The 18,232-nt window shown below is 35.8% G+C and overlaps 2 protein-coding genes across 2 annotated transcripts in view; both read right to left on the bottom strand.

The window, feature by feature from the left end:
* LOC134747630 (protein Smaug) overlaps positions 1-1,664 on the bottom strand; it is a 43,828-nt gene extending 42,164 nt beyond the window's left edge. Inside the window, exon 1 of the mRNA XM_063682235.1 lies at positions 1,138-1,664. Within this exon, the coding sequence (XP_063538305.1) occupies positions 1,138-1,636 (499 nt within the window). The 5' untranslated portion in view covers positions 1,637-1,664. The remainder of the gene's footprint in view (positions 1-1,137) is intronic.
* Positions 1,665-15,098: 13,434 nt separating this feature from the next.
* Positions 15,099-15,816, bottom strand: LOC134747965 (D site-binding protein-like). The gene has a single exon (XM_063682643.1). The coding sequence runs from the start codon at positions 15,814-15,816 to the stop codon at positions 15,151-15,153; it is 666 nt and encodes a 221-aa protein (XP_063538713.1). The 3' UTR covers positions 15,099-15,150.
* Between the last annotated feature and the right edge of the window lie 2,416 nt (positions 15,817-18,232).

Raw genomic sequence — 18,232 nt, forward strand, 5'->3', positions numbered from 1 at the left:
TTGACTTTTAAAGGTTTAGTTGGAATCCAATTAGATTCCTATACCTAGAGCCAAAAGTCATGATTTATACCAAAACACAAGGATCTATTCAGAAAAACTTAATTTGTGATATTTTCAAGCTAATGATACACTACATTGTCAATCTCTGACTATTAATATAAATGGAAAAGTAACTGTCTGTCTGCAACCTGTTCACGTTTAAACCACTGATTTTGATGAAATTTGGTATGGAGATAGCTTGAGGCCCCAGGGAAGGACATTAGGTTAGTTTATCAATAATCATTATAAAGGTGATTTTTAACTCTTCGGAGCAGTAAGTAAGTAAGTAGTTATTGACAATCAAAAACAAGTTATATTTTGCTTGGAAACAACACATTAGCATTTAGAAAGATTGACCAAGCAGTTTATTGCAGTGTGTGAGTCATACAGGAAATTAAATAATGTATATATTGTATATACAGATGTCAATCACAATGAAAAAATCAACGATGATCAACTCTGGTCAACGTGGGACTCGAACCCACATCCTTGGATTTGACCCACAACCCACATCATTGATTTTTTCATTGTGATTGACATCTGTATATACAATATATAGATTGTAATAATGTGGTACGTCCCACAATAAAAAAGGAAAATATATTAACATTTAAATTAAATAATGTATACATGAAGGTACAAACTTTAATATTGCATTTCATTTGAAGGATTGAATTTGATCAAAGTAAAGATCAGAATATCTTGAATTTTACACTTTACAGGTTTACAGTATCCCGCCCATCCTTATTGGCAGTGACCCCACAAATATAAGAATCTTTTTTATTAGATATGAGTAATAAAGATACTACTAATCAACACCCTGCATGTTTTATGGTACATAAGGAATCAAAATACCATAATTATTGTTCAATCTTTATGAAACATTATCAGTTGAGGGTAGGTCAACATGGTAACAAATTATTATCAAATCCATCTAAAGAAGAGGACCTAGGTAACAGGTGAGAGCGTTAACTATAATAATTTCACTGATATAAAAGATTATAAAGGGGCAGAGACATCGCATTAGAGTCAATAACAACACCCACTGAAAATCAGTGGGCTGATATTCAAATTTCGCCGTTGCTTTTCTCGACTTACCCTCATCGTCGTCGTCTTCAAGTAGGCCGACGAGGACAGTCTCGTCGTTAGCGTCCCTCTCGAGTCTCTCATCAGGTCCGTGGTCTCTTAGAGCTGCGTCCACAGCCCTCTGAAGGAGCCTCAGCCCCGGCACGGGCACTCGCCGCGCCAAAGTACAGGCGACCACCGTCCGCTCGCAGGCGCCCCACTGCTCAAAAACCCCCGCAACGCCGCCCAGTTGCTCGTAAAAACTGGCGTTCATGATAACAGCATAGCACGTTAACAAATTTGTTTGTGTTCTACACGTCAAAGGTTCCTGACAGCTGATCGAGCCCGCCGCGACGAGCAGTGGTCGAGACTCGGTCCGGACGCTGAAGTTGCTAGAATGTCGGGCGGTTTGATACGTTGCACTCGCGTTATATTTGTGTATAAATAACAGGTAGATTGATAACAATTGTTTTTTTGAGACGGACGGTCGTCTTACTACTAAAATCCAAAATGGCTGACTAGTTGTTGCCATAACAGAAAATTAGTACCTCTTTTCGGGTAAAATATTGAAGACAATTCGCAAATATTTAGTAACCAGGATGCTTAAAACCAATATTTTTACATGTGCATTGTATTTTTTTATCGATATGTTGATTACTAGTATTTTTTTCCGCATTAAATGAAAGTACTAAATCTTCTGTTCTACTATTTGACGATAGATGGCACTAAAATCAAAATTCCTGGCGTAATAATAGTATCGCTATCTGACACAAGATGGCATAGCAAGCGTTGTCTTATATTAATCTATATTGACTAGTCTTTAATTTTATTTAAATGCTTTATTTATAATTAAAGTGACTTCATCAACGAAGAACAATAAATAAATAATGGTGTTTTTTTAGTTAGTACGTAAGTAAACTTATTAATACTTAGCTTAAGAAAATGTTTGCAACACCCTTCTGGGGTCCATGTGATACTTATATACTCTGTATTTTTTTGTAACAACTTTTTACCATGGTGCAATAAACGATATTATGATTATGATTATGAATTTATGATACTGTGACAGTAGACAACGCCCGTACGTAACCAAACTATTGAAAGTTACAAGTAGGAACATAATCCAAAAAGCTTCTATTGGGAAAGTCCTAAGTAAATCAACCTTCCAAAAGCAACATAACTGTTTGTTGCTTTTCAAGTGTATTCATATATTCTTTGGTATTCATTCAAACAATCACTGTCTCGACACTTTTGAAAAAGGAATTGCGTTTTTACCTTTATTCCTTTTGTTATTTTGTATAAAAATCTTTAAGATCATGCAAATAAGGTTCTGTTTAGCATGTTAAGAACATCAAAGAGGTCTCGAAAGCGGGATAATCCGCAAATTGTACAATATCCTTGTACAATCAGAGACCACCGTGTCGCGTCGCCTATGACAGACAGACAAAAACTTGAGAAGAGGTAGGTAGCTAATCTATACAAGCTCTTATGCATAGATGAACATGCTGAAAAGGCATGAATTCCCGGCGACGTATTTTTGTTGCCTAGCATACCTATCCTATTGTAAAACGGGATAAGTGGCATATTACTAATACGCCACTATCCCGTAATACGGTATTACACGAAGCGAGGCCTATGCTTAGCTCAGCAGTGGGCGACTGGAGGCTAAAAAACCGGCCAAGTGCGAGTCGGACTCGCGTAACAAGTTCCGTGTTCCGTACATTACACAATTTAAACAATGTATTTTTTATGTGAAACGTTACTGAAATGTCTGAAAAACCCGTAGGGGACGGATCAAAAACTAAGCAATTAAGTCCGACTCACGCTTGACTGCAATTTCTAATAGGTTTTCCTGTAATCTATAAGTAAAGATCTATTTTGTGTATTTTTTTTAAATTTTAGAACCAGTAGTTTCGGAGATAAAGGGGGAATGGTAATTTTTTGCCTATTTTCTTGAATAACTTCTAAATTGTTTATCCTAAAATTATAAAAAAAAAATATATTTGAGATTCTCACAATGAGCTCTTTCATTTGATATATAACACGATATAGTTTAAAATTTTAAATTTTTTCATTTTCTCATTTACCCCCCAAAACTGGCCCTCATGTTTAAAATTATTTGATAACGTTACATGTCCGTCTTTGGGTCACAAACTTACATATGTGTACCAAATTTCAACTAAATTGGTCCAGTAGTTTCGGAGAAAATATGCTGTGACAGACGGACAGACAGACAGACAGATGCACGAGTGATCCTATAAGGGTTCCGTTTTTTCCTTTTGAGGTACGGAACCCTAAAAATAATAATATATGATGAATAAAAATTTAAAATTCAAAACTTTGTTAAAATTCAAAATATTTACTGGGCTGGTAAATAATGTTAATGCCATTCTTTACCAGCCCAGTAAATATTCGCCTTTTGTACATTAAGTTGTTCTTTCGTGCAATACTTTAAAATATTTAAATAAATAAATAAATTTTCACACATTGCAGTAAATAACTAAATAATAAATAAATAATAAAAATAAACTAGTTAATATAACTTATAATTCTAATCTCTTTTGCTCTGTTTAAACTTTATTGCACAAAACATAAACAAATGGCGGACCAGTCAACCATCGGGCCAAACAGACATTTAAAAATGGTGCAAGTGCAAGGAGAAAATAGTACAATTCAAATACAAATACAAATAATACAAATACAAAATTCTTTATTTAATAAATTAGCTCTACAAAATGATCTAAAGGGATGGAACCGCCCAGTAAGCATAAAAATGCCTGTGTCGGGTTTCATACAATAGTTATTTGTTATACAAGGGTGCAAAGTTGTATTTTACCCGCGAGTGTAGAATTGAAACACGAGCAAGCGAAAGGATTCTATAGGTGAACCACGAGCGAAGCGAGTGGTTCTAAAATAGAATCCTGAGCGTAGCGAGTGTTTCAACACACGAGAAGTAAAATACATTTGCGCCCGTGTGTAACACAAAACTTTTCACCTCACTGTAGCGAGGAAAGTGCAACATCCGCACGTTAGATCATCTTCATCACTGGAATCACTCATTTCTTTACGATATTATAACAGAAAACTCTGGAAGTTGTGTATTTTTACGCGAGTCGGTGAGAAAAGGTTTTAAGTAAAAAAAATTGTTGACAATGTTGACATTTCTGATGTATGAAATGTCAACGATGCGTTTTGAAATTGCATCGACTCAACTTCAGAATTATATTTAACATCATTATAAAAAAACAAACGTTTCTTATGGAATTTTAAGGTTTATGACTTAAAATCATTAAATAAAGCTAAATTTGGTATTTTTATTAGATTCTCAAACCATTTATTTAATGATAATTAATATCGAACGAACCATTATCATGAGCGTTTTACGTTTTGTTATCTGTCAAGCTACTTAAACACGCTTCATCCAAGGTCAAATTACTTTCCCCACTAGTGGATAAAACGCGTTTTCCCCCGCAATTGAAGGATAAACGACAACTTTCCGAGCTAGTGAGGGGAAAAAGTTGTTTTTGCTCTATTTCGTTTGTTTTATAAACTGGAGCTATATAAACTAATTACAGACTCTGGTCTGGTCTATCTACCTCATGTCATTGTATGTACAAAGTTTCTTTACAATCCAACAAGTAGCGAGCGGAACTTCGTTTGTATGAAAAGGTGCAATTCGGCCGAGCTTGCCGGTAACCCGTGCGGAGCCGGGGCGGGTCGCTAGTTGATTATATTATTACCTAGGTACGTACATAAGTTTCCTTTTTATCCGCTATGCATGTCTGTCTACGATATTTCAACGGGAAATTCCTACGGAGGGAAAATATACTGTTTCGCGGTAAAAAATATAATTTTAATCATTCAGATCCATTGTCTTGTACCGACAGAGCTGACAAAATGCTTTATGCCCCAAGTTTATGGCTCCACAATGCCTAAAAGATTAGGTTAAGACAACAGATGTTAACTCGCGATCTAAATTCAAAGACACCCGGCCCTCATCATTTGCCAAATTCTTTATAATCTGCCGTAAACAGATAGAAATACTTGTTAAAGCCCACGAAGTAACAGTATTTGTAATCCGAAGGTAGTGGCGTAACCAGAGACAATAGATTGGCATAGATAAACAATATCAGAGCAGATTACGGAGGGATTAAAAATCGGCAATGAATGTTTTTCGCGCAGTTTTATTTTACCTGATCAATGGAAACTGTTGAAGACCTATGAATAAGTAACATGAACGCAGGTTTATTTCAAGTAAATAATGTACTAGTTAGCATAAAATAAAACTATTTAAAACGGGTTATATCGCGTATATTGAATTCATAATACATCCCGACGTTTCGAACCCTTTACAGTGTTCGTGGTCAACGGGTAATCCGTTTTTCGTAGCTTTATTTCATGAGTAACTATCGCGGTAACCGAAGACTAATGTTAGTTAGCATAAGTTACTTCAATGAAAATTAGTCCCTTTTTCACCCCTATAGAGATACCTAATAAGTCCTAATACATAGATAAAGGTTGTCTGGAAGAGATCGCTTTTTAGCGATAAGACCGCTTGTTGTTGACCTTACTTGTTTCTCTTTTTTTTGTATTGTTTTCTTTTACTGAGGTGCATTAAAGGTATTTGCATTGTATTGTATAGATAGGTACTTTTAGGGTTCCGTACCTCAAAAGGAAAAAACGGAACCCTTATAGGATCACTCGTGCGTCTGTCTGTCTGTCTGTCCGTCTGTCACAGCCTATTTTCTCCGAAACTACTGGACCAATTAAGTTGAAATTTGGTAAACATATGTACGTTTGTGACCCTAAGACGGACATGTAACGAAAACAAATGAATTTTAAACATGGAGGCCACTTTTAGGGGGTAAATGAAAAAATAAAAAAATAAAGTTTTTAAACTATATCGTGTTATACATCAAATGAAAGAGCTCGTTGTGAGAATCTCAAATATTTTTTTTTATAAATTTTAGGATGAATAATTTAGAAGTTATTCAAGAAAATAGGCAAAAAATGACCATCCCCCCCCTTTATCTCCGAAACTACTGGGCCTTAAATTTTGAAAAAAATAAACAATATAGATATTTACCTATAGATTACAGGAAAACCTATTAAAAATCGCAGTCAAGCGTGAGTCGGACTCAATTACTTAGTTTTTGATCCGACCCCTACGGGTTTTTTAAAGACATTTCACTCACGTTTCACATACAAAATACATTGTTTAAATTGTGTAATATACGGAACCCTTGGAACGCGAGTCCGACTTGCACTTGACCGGTTTTTTTTTATCTCTTAACTAGCGACCCGCCCCGGCTTCGCACGGGTGCAATGCTGATGTATTATGCATATAAACCTTCCTCTCTATCAAAAAAAAACTGCATCAAAATCCGTTGCGTAGTTTTAAAGATATAATCATACATAGGGACAGACAGACATGTGATTTATGGCAATTGAAGACTCTTAAAAAGGAGAATTAGAGTTTTTTTTTGGTAGGTACCATACCTAGTAATCTATGCACATTATTTACTTATACATACCTAAACTCATTTAAAATAAACTTAAATTCATTTACTTAAATTCGTTTTAACATTTCCTAACAACAAAACAAGCTTTAACTTATAAGAAAAGAAGAAAATTGTAAGAAAAAAAATCAAATAGCATAATCTCAAAATTCTAGCCACGCAACATCCAGGTTGCCAATGCAATTTATTTTTTGATTTTTTTATGCTTTTCCTGTGTTTTCTCCCGGGCCGTGTCGAGCACGTAGCTCGTAGCCACGTGCCCACGTGCCTTGGAAAAGCAACCTAGTTTGACTTTAAACCGGATATTACTTTTGAGAAAGCTACCAAATATTCCCTAAAAAGTTAGCTAGAGCACCAAGAAATATCTGCAACGATTTTGATAGTACACGCAGTGCAAGTGTTATTTTAAACGTCAAACTTCTATGAAATTATGACGTATAAATAACACTTTCACTGCGTGTGCTATCAAAATGTGGCTTAAAGGACTAGTAACCAGGCCATAAAATAAAAATGCTATCAAAATCGTTGTAGATTTTTCTTGGTTTAACTCTATGAAGCTTGACTGTATATGAAAAGGTTGGATGTAACTTATCTATTTTTTTTAATACTACGTCGGTGGCAAACAAGCATACAGCCCGCCTGATGTTAAGCAGTCTCCGTAGCCTATGTACGCCTGCAACTCCAGAGGAGTTACATGCGCGTTGCCGATTCTAACATTCCTCTCCCTCGAGCTCTGGCAACCTTACTCACCGGCAGGAACACAACACTATTAGTAGGGTCTGTTATTTGGCTGCGGTTTTCTGTAAGGTGGAGGTACCTCCCCAGTTGGGCTCTGCTCTAGATCTGGAATGACATCCGCTGTCCTGTGCCCTACCACACAAAGCGAGATGTCATTCACAGTGCCCATACCTCTCTTTTGGACGTAGTTTAAGGACATACCCGGGTCCATCTAGTTCCGATATTGTTTTAAAACGTAAAATTTTATATGGAAGCATGAAAACATAGTGTATGTAGTGCGACATAAAAAAGTGTACTTAGTTTTATTCATTTCTAAAATAAGCAATGAGACCTTTTTAGGATTCCGTACCCAAAGGGTAAAAACGGGACCCTATTATTAAGACTGCGCTGTCCGTCTGTCACCAGGCTGTATCTCATGAACCGTGATTGCTATACAGTTGAAACTTTCACAGATGATGTATTTCTGTTGCCTCTAGAACAACAAATACTAAAAACAGAATAATATAAATATTTAAATGGGGCTCCCATACAACAAACGTGATTTTTTTGCCGTTTTTTGCTTAATGGTACGGAACCCTTCGTGCGCGAGTCCGACTCGCACTTGGACGGTTTTTTTGTTAAGTATACAAAATAGATAATTAATTACCTAGCTCTCGTACATTATCGACTTGAAGTAGACACAGGAACATAACTTTAATCTCGTTTGTCGTTGATTTATAATACCTTGAATTTAAACTGTCGATTACATTTTAATTTTTTTAGTGCGTGTGACATGTTTCGGAGAGCCTAGGCACAGAATAACTAGAATAATCAATAGTATTATCATACAGAACGGCCACGCACCGCCCCGCCCCGATTCGAATTACCACGCCCCGCGACAGCAGATTGACGAGCTTTTGCCGACCTCTCAGTACTGTTTTTAAGCAACTTACTCACACAATGGGGCATGCCGCGTGTACAGACGTGTCATTCATACATAGAAACGCAAGCTTGATGTATAGCGTGTCCTGTGGCCTAGGTGTCAATTTCCAAGCTCTAACAGTGCATGAGCAAGTGAGTTAAACCATAAAATGTGACGTTTTCAACCAAAAGGTAAGTACCACATTGTCGCTTGTTGATAAGGTTGATTTCTAATTGAAGCTATATGGAAATAGCGCCTTACTGACAAGCGACAATAAGATAAGTACCCTTTTGGTTTAAAATGGCAATTAGCTTAATTTATATAACACTTTTTCATCTCAGACTGAAAGTGACTGATGGTTTTTACTTACACTGCGGTCTCCGCCAACTTAGCCCATCTGGTGCTTCGTAATTCGTAATACATCCTCTACTTATTCAGGCCAAAGTAGGTACATAATACCCGCCTCCCTTTGCCTTTTTCTGCATCATTTCTTTTCCTAAACTCGTAATAACCTCATTGTTCTTCCAACGACATCTGCGCGACTGAAACTTCCACGATTTTATGCAATTTGCAAGACAATGTGTTTCACGCCACATTAGGCATTCCACAATTGATCCAATAAAAGACAAAAGTCGAGGAAAGTTTGTAGAAAGTTTACAACTAGCCTGACATTATAAATTCCATGTTTAAAATGGCGTATATCCACTAGAATATTACACGTTTAAGTCCTTACAGGTAAGTCGAAGTATGCAAATATTTTGTGCGAATTTTTTGCAAGTCTCACAAAGGGTGTCTTGTTCACACAATAAGTGTTTTATTTTCGGAAAGTAACGGGTAAACATGATAGAGTTTCGCAAATAAATAGACAATAGATTATAGAGCACGGTGTTTGTGATGTCTCGTCTGCGTCGTCTGGGCTTTTACGTAAAAACATCAAACATGGCTGCATTTTGTTACTGCACGAATTAATAAACTTGTGTTACTGACTTATAAAGTTATAATATTTACGATAAAATGATACTTAATTTTTAATTGCTAACTGAATTTCTAAAAACATTATTCAGTCAGAGTATTTAGTAGGTATCTAGGCAGACAGACATAGATATCTACTTGTATATTAATATAGTTTGTCAAAGGACTGCATGTCTCATTTCAAACATAGACAGAGAAAATTATACTATCTTTGTCTTATACTAGTACTAGCACCCAAAAGAAAAGCATGAGTATAATTTTTTTGTTCTTATTTACTGACAATTGGTTTGACCAACTTGTACGCCAAATACTGGCTGATTGTAACGCACTTTATGTAACATAAACATAATTTCTATTACTCACTCTCTAAGAATAAATAATTTATATTTTTGTATTTTGTACGTAAAGCTACTCTGTTTAGGTAATTTAATTTATTGAATCACAATCTAATTTCCACACATCCAGTCGGCCGAATGTCGCAGTCGGTTGAATGGCGTCGGATCGCACAGGATAGGAACGAATGGCGAAACCTAGTATCGGAGGCCAGTATCCACTTCGGGTCGCTGAGCCAGCGAAGTAAGTAAGTAAAATCTAATTTATATAGTCTTCAGTCTTCCGTCATAGTTACAAATAACGCACCTTTAATTATAAGGAACGATTGTGTATGTATTCAAACGGTATCACAAAACCACAACAATGAAAATAAATGCAACTTGCACCCGATTAACGGTTGCATTGTCCTTTTTGCGGAAATCAAATTCATCTGCCATTATATATCTATTCACTCAAAACCCCTAACACTCAAGGAAAAACGGTCAAAATCCCTTGCAATTTGTAAAACGGGTCACGCGCCTATTTGTTAACCCTTTGAATGCCGATGTCTTTGTGGCGCTGACGTGCGATCGATCAAAAAGGCTATTTGATCACAATTCGATCGTTGCGGTACAAGCTGTTTGTTTTGGCTTGGGTGTATGTAACGGGGTTTTATTTCCTATATACTTAGGTCAATACATGACAATTTTCGAAAAATATGTAAGAGATGCAATTTTTTGGTCCAAATCGGATTTGTTTAAAAACTTAGGGTTTGTTTCACATAAGTCACACGATCATGACCGGCGTCATACAATAGGGACTATTATTGCAATGTTTTGCCGCCAGAGTGCAGCACTAGTGCACATACTAAACCATAGACTAATACATACTAGGCCTTAAACAGTTTTTTGACAAGTTTTCACTATGACATTGATGCATCAAGGCGCATTGCGCATTGCGCATGCACTTTGATTTGTAACATACGCTCATTCATTATGTAATGAATTCATTTAAACTTAAATGTGCATCAGATTTACTGTTATAACATTACACGTGTTTCATTATGTATTGTTAAATACTGTTGTTAGCATTATAGGCGCTTTGGTATTACTGTAAGCTTATAATTGTAATAAAATAAATAAAATAAAATAAAAATATGCTTTTTCAAGTTAACTTAGGGTCTGCCGTTTAGGTTTACTTTATGGTATTACGTAAATGTAGGTTAGAAACAACATAAAACATAACATTTGAGCCTCTATTTTTCTTATTCCAAACCCGAATCAATCGAAGGAAAATAATTGGATGTAACAAGGCTTGAACACACTACCTTGGCTTTCTTTTGCGTTTTAAGGGGTTAATGCAGTTAATGTAGTGGGGGAAAGGGGAGGGGAATGAATACACGAAACTGCATTAAAAACTAAGTCGTTAAATGATTGATAAAAAAATATTTACTGTAACGCTATCAGTATGGGTACGATGAAATGTAAAAGGATGGGTCCAACCGAGCTTGAAATAAGTTCTACCGGCGGAACATCACCATTACAGAACAGGATATGACATCTGTTCAATCCGAATATCACTTACTTACAATAACTCCTACTGACCAAACCATTCACGAAAGTCATCCAAGCACACTAAGCCGCAACTGTCACTGATGGTTCAATAAAATCGCGACTTCCGTCCGCCATCTTGAATAATGACGTCACGGTGGTCTTGAATGTCCATTATAAAGGACATAATGTTAAATGGCGTTTGAAGTGAGACGGATCGCTTTAGTAATATAATAATCCTTTAGTTATTCTTTAAGGATTTGCGTTCCTTTAATTTGAATAGACAATCTTAGAGTAGAATTCATTAAAGCTTCGAGTTTGCTTTCAAAAAGGCAAATTTAACGATGCGGGCGTTTTGATATTAAAAATAACTGTTTTGTATTGTGTAATATTGAGTTTTTGTAGAACAATGCAGGTCTACGTTTCTAGAAGTGATAAAGTAAAGGATTACGTTAAATAATGAGTATAATGATCTTGTTGTCGATGCCGACGTTTGCGTGGTTTAATTTGTTCGTATTTATCGCGTAGGTAGCGGTTAAATTTAAACGGTTAGATTAAGGATTAGGATTAGGTTAAAATATTACTTAAAGATTTTTTACAACAACACATTGTGATGGAAATATTTCAATTAATTTATTTCAGACTGGCTGTTCATAAAATTGTTAGTATTAGAAGTATGTAGATATGTTCCATGTAATGGCTACGTGCTACAAATATATCAAAATAATAACGAAACTAAGTAGGTAATAATATAACAAAATAATAATATTAAAATAAGAAATCAATCCTAAACTTCTTGCTAAATAATAATTATCAAATTATCATTGAGCCCGTGTGTAAAACTTAATTTTACAAAGAAAAAACTCTTTATACTTACGAAGTTCCTACTCAGTTCAGCTTCAATATTATTTTTTTCGTTTGATTCGAATAAGCTTTGAATAGTCTTAAGCGAATAGAAATGTTTACCGTTAACTCAAATAGTTCTGTCAACCTATTATTTATACTAGACACATATTGACATCTTGATTGATGATCAGTTCAGTGTATTGACATACAATACGCGCAATACGTCTTACTCGGGATTCGAACCCACGATGCAGTGGGCTGATCATTTATAAGACTAACAAAGGTACTGACAAAATGATAGAAGGCCACACACTGTCCGGAAATGGTCATGAGGTCACTAATGATGATGTTACACAAACAAGTTTTTCAGTTCTTTTTTTAAATCTTTCTTTTTGGCAGCTTTAATAGATTATCACAAATCATTAAAATAGGAGTAAGTAGTAAATATGGTGTGGTTATAGGGATAAGCTCGCCTTTGTACCTAAATTTATATGAATTTCATGTTATCAATTTTTGTTTTGTACAATAAAGTGATTTACTACTACTACTACTACTACTAAATATAAAAAAAGCTGTTGAGAACTTTGACTACACAAATGCAAACAGATAAAGTTGGACCAAACTAACACTGCATGGCATTAGCAATGATAAAATGTAGAAATGTCATCATTAATGTAATTTTTTATGAAAATATGACGTTTACGACACACAACACAAAGACATTGACATTCTCTCACTTTGTTCTATCCAAGTCTGTGCAAAGTTACTTTAGTTTAATTTATTTCTTTATAAAAAGTCAGGTGAAGAATATAATAATTATTAAACTGTCAAGCTTAAAACCTAATTCTTAATATAGGTAGAATAAAAAGTAAATAATCATAAAACATATAAATAGGTAAAATTGCAGAAACACAATTTCAACATAAGTATTAACCTAAACTCCATTTGAGCAAAGTGCAAAAAAAACTTGCCCGAAAGAGTTTCTAACTCTCAAACAGAACCATGAGAACGGCAAAAGAAATTCGAAAATCATTCCCACATAATGCGGCAAAATATGGCACAAATATCATGAATGCATTTTTTGCCCGCTTGGGCAAGTGTTGCACTGGACGGGTTCGCAAATGACAGGCGCGTGACACGCGGGGGATTTGGCTATCTTTCCGCGTTCCTTGTCATTTATAAATGACATTTATGACATGTGGCATAGTGACTGTTATCCTGTGAAGTGTGGTGCAGCTGTGTGAAACAGTTCCGTAATTCGATCCTTTACACGATGGGCCCGTTATTATGTAGGGATTCAATGTTTGCAATGACGGGACGGTTTTCAGCTTTCGGCTGAAGGGTTAGGTTTAACAGTTATAAGAACACTTGCGTCCTAAAAATGTAAAAAACTCACACTAGACCGGACCGAGGCGTCTGACATGTCATTTTCTATGACGGCTGATCGGTGATCACGAGGTGCTTTCCATAGAAAACGAAGCGCCGAAGCTCCGGCCCGGCCCCGGCCCGGTCTAGCGTGAGTCAACCTTTTAACAGTTTAAACGGTCCGTAAAATGATAAACCTTAATTTTATTTAGGATTAAGTTAAGATCTATATTATTATTATTTTCTAATTTTATTTCATAGGTACAGGCACCTGATAATATCTGACACGGTCTTATTTGTTGAGCCATAAGAGCGTATCACATATTTTTGCGGCCTTTGAAGAATAACATATTATTGCAGGTGACTGTACCTACCTATCGACGCATTGATGTTTGATATTCAAATTTTGTAATTTATAAGTTATTTAACACTATAATATTGTCTTCGGTTACCGCGATAGTTACTCATGAAATAAAACTATGAAAACGGATTATATCGCGTATATCGAAGTTATAATAAATCCCGACGTTTCGAACCCTTTACAGCGTTAAAAAGCGCTGTAAAGGGTTAGAAACGTCGGGATGTATTTTAAATTCAATATACGCGATATAATCCGTTTTCATAGCTTTATTTTATATTTAACACCATGTTCACTATTCTTATCTGCTCCAACATTTCAAATAAGTACTAGGTATTTAAAAAATTAAGAACTTACTTTTCTTAAATATTTAAACTTATTACATATCGGTAAAACCATGCAATTTGCAAAATCTGATTTGCATCGCTCCACCTTGAAGAAAGTTCTTCGAAAAGGATTAGGTAAAAGTTGCAACCGTCATTGTCCATCGTAAAGGACAATGGGTAGAATAACGGGCCTTGCAAAAGCCTGCGACAAAAGGATCGCAATGTTCCCTATAGAGCCCAAAAGGTAGTCGATATTCTAAAAAAGGATTAAGTTATGATTTATTGGGCCTAGTTTAAAATTGAAAGTGCTGTGTTTTTACTGCAGCAATTTAGAATAGATTGGAAAGGATTAGAGCGTCTGCAGCTGTAAAACTTATTTACTAAAAATACCACATTGCCATTTTGTCTATAGGTATATATGTACTTTTAAAGGTTGTAAGTAAGTACCTATCACTACCTATTATCATATCTTTGAAATTATTTAAATTAAATCGTATGGAATTAGAAAGAAAGTAAATTAAATGTATCTATACATATTGTCATTTAAATTTCAGGATAAAAATTTCAAATTTCTTTTTTTAATAAAATTATAATTCAGAGCGGGTCGCAGTGCATATATTAACTTTCTACAACAGTTTTTCAACCAATTTGATCCATAAGGAATCAGGCGAATAATATTGAATATATTTCTTAATTGATGTACCACCATGTACCTAAGAAATTAATTCTAATTTGTTTGAATTGTTGATTATTTCTACGTTAGTTTTTCAACCACTCTGATCAATACAGAATCAGTCGAATATTATTTTAATCTATTTCTGATTCCGATGGTTGAGTGATTGAAATTATAATTTTATTATTACATCAAATAAGAATAATTAATTTGTTTGTATTTTATTTTGGGTTTATCAGCGTATTCAATAAAAGCAAAGTCTATTTCAGTCAATTTGTTTTATTGTAAGACTAGACAAAACTCTCAAATCTTATCCCTAAATATCTTTCTTATAGGTACAATCTCAGACAAATATCAGTCCTTGCTTATCACAACATAGGAACATAAGTAAGTTATTACAATACTAAATTGCACAAAATAAATTATTAATCTAACTATATCTAGAAAATTGCACGAAACTCCAAAATATCCTTTTTCCTTCCCATTTTATCCGCGGAAGGAATTACATCTCACGCACAGCCCTGAAGCAAGCATGGCCTTAAGTTTTGCGGCTTCTTTTTCAAGATAAGTCACTTTAAGGGCAAGCCTCACTTCTCTCAGCTTCCTGCGGTCTCTGCTCTGCTTGGCGGCGAAGTTGTTCCTCTCCCTCTGCTGCTTGTACGAGTCATCGACTGTCTCCTTCGTGGTGCGGACGGAGCGGCGCATACGAGGATTGTTTCCGAGCAAAGTTCCTCCGTTTTTCTCAGCCATAGCTCTTAAAGCGTCACGCTCGAAAGCCTGATAGTTCGGGTCATCGGTAAGGAACTCCATGTCGACGTGGTTGGACAGTCTGGTGAGGCTCTGGCGACTGTGATCGGCTTCAGGTGAGTCAGGAGGCGAGAGCGCTGCCATGCGATTGCCAGACAGCATAGCTTCTTCCTGTCCTGAGCTGCTGCTTGGTGACATCTCTGGCACGGGGTATCCATGATACATTGGAGAGACTTGCGACACTGGGTACCCATGGTACATAGGGTAAAAAGGCACAGGGCTGGTCGTGGCTGGCATGTAGGGCAGGTAAGGCGGGCTCGGCGTCACCACCACCGGTTCTGCCTTCACGGCGGCTTTGCTCAAGTCCAGGGCTTCGTCAGCGTACGGGGTCCACAGTAGCGCCATTTCACAAACAAAATACTATCAACAATTGACGATTGCAAAATAGTTGAAGATCGTAAAGGAACAATTGGTCGTAAGAGTACGTGTGTCTCGATTGAAAGTCGGAGCACAAGTGAAGATTGGTATGCCCAGGCGTCCCTTAAGAGCAAGGGTGCAAGGGAAGGGAGGGCGGGGTTGTACCGCTGGCCACGGTAAACAGGGAGATTAACGCAAGGGGTAAACAATAGGGGATTAACGGGGTTGTAAAATTGTTGATTAGAATTGATAATATTTTTAAATGCCACGTTTTATCTGGTATAGAAAGATAGTAACAAAACCAACATAAGTTACATATTAAAATTCAATGCGCTAAATACCTGTTCCGAATTAAAAATAACTAACAATCGGATCAAGTAATGGAGAAGAATAAACACATTAAAATGGAATTTAGTACTCACATTTTTGAATATACTTTTACCTACTATTTTTAGGTACCCATACCATACCATCATACCAAATAATCATTACAAAAAAAAGTTAAAATATTAATTAACTACATATTTGCTTTAGCAAAATAGGTCATGTTTATTTTTTATTATAAATGAAAATTTACAACTGAAAAACTATGAAACTTATAAAACTAAGCTACTAAAGAAGTCTGCAACGATTTTGATAGCGTGCGCAGTGCGTTATTTATACGTTATATTTTCATAGAAGTTTGACGTTTAAAATAAAAATTACACTGCGTGTGCTATCAAAATCGTTGCAGACCTATCTTGGGTATGTAGAGTTAACTCTAACTACATAATATTGCCTTCGGTTACCGCGATAGTTACTCATGAAATAAAACTATGAAAACGGATTATGTCGCGTATATTGAATTTATAATACATCCCGACGTTTCGAACTCTTTACAGCGTTCGTGGTCAACGGGTGACTGAGGAAAAATTACAAAGTGCAAAAATACCCACATACTAAAACTAATGAACCATCATAGACTATAAACTTTAAGGCTGGTTGTACATGCAAAATCGGTTCATAAGGCTAGTTATACACTACAAATATTTTCAAGTAAAGATATATATAGGTATATATATACGCGATAAAAAAACTACGCCGGCTAATTTGATTTGTTCCCAAACTTGTTAACTACATAATTATTAAACAAAGTCTTGAATTGTACAAATAGACAACTAAAAGACTCATTGTTATGCACTATATTATATTACTATGTTTGTTGTTGTCGCATGTGTCATACATTTGATACATTATACACACAAAACACCCACATTTTCTTCAGGCCAGCCGGTAGGTAAAAAGGCGGCGCATTGTGATTGGTGGATGCGTTGCGTCAGACGCCGCCCCTGCGCATGATTGTGCAATCGCATCGCTTTTGTGTTTACAAGTCAGCTTTCACAACAACACCACACACACTCGGATGACACCTACGAAGCACACGCCAGCCTAAACTGCCGGTCGCCTTCACTGCGGCCCCGAAACCTGGCCCCGCTCAAACGGTATCACCAGGCTAGGGGTTGCGGGGTTGGATAACGGCCGGTAGCGATAAAGCTGGCCTACACCGGATCGCACAACCGTCCAAAAATCGACGGTGGAAGACCGCCCCACGAAGATGGGGCGCGAAAATAGATTCAGTCTCCGCAACAGGGATGTTGAAGAGACCCCTCACACCCTCCCAAAAGGGTATCGAGATGACATACAACACAAGTCAGCTTTTTCATGTTATAAAAATATATAATTTAAATATGGTGGGAAATATGTTCCCTATGTTCGTCTAAGGGTTTATTTACAATAGGTAAAAAATTAAAAATATTGTTTACTATTAATTATTACTTATTAAGTTCCAGATAAAATGCAAACAAAAGAAAAAGTGACCAAGGCATCCAGTGCCCAAGGCTTTTTCTTAGTATATGACATTTATTTTAGTTTATAATTTATATAGTAGTGGTTTTACTTGAAATGAAGACAAATTAAAATATTAATATTGTCTTTGGTTACCGCGATAGTTACTATGAAATAAAACTATACTACGGACCACTCGTTGACCACGAACGCTGTAAAGGGTTCGAAACGTCGGGATGTTATAAATTCAATATACGCGATATAATCCGTTTTCATAGTTTTATTTCAAAATTAAAATATTTTCTGAAAATAATTTAATTTGTTCTAATACTTCTAGAATGCAAACACATCTATTTAAAAATAAAATCAGACCAAATATGTTTGAAACCTAAATATTAGTAAAAAGTAACCTAACCTGTGCAATAAATGATTTGATATTTAAACCTAAATTTAAAAAAAATATATGTAAAAATCGCTAACTGCGCGTTTTTTTATTATTTTATTAACGCTTTTGATTTCAAATCCAATGCCAAGAAAAACAAAATTGGAGTCGGATTTTGCTATAATACTTTTGACAGTT

This window comes from Cydia strobilella, chromosome 15 (genome assembly GCF_947568885.1).
Source record: "Cydia strobilella chromosome 15, ilCydStro3.1, whole genome shotgun sequence".
Classification (NCBI taxonomy): domain Eukaryota; kingdom Metazoa; phylum Arthropoda; class Insecta; order Lepidoptera; family Tortricidae; genus Cydia; species Cydia strobilella.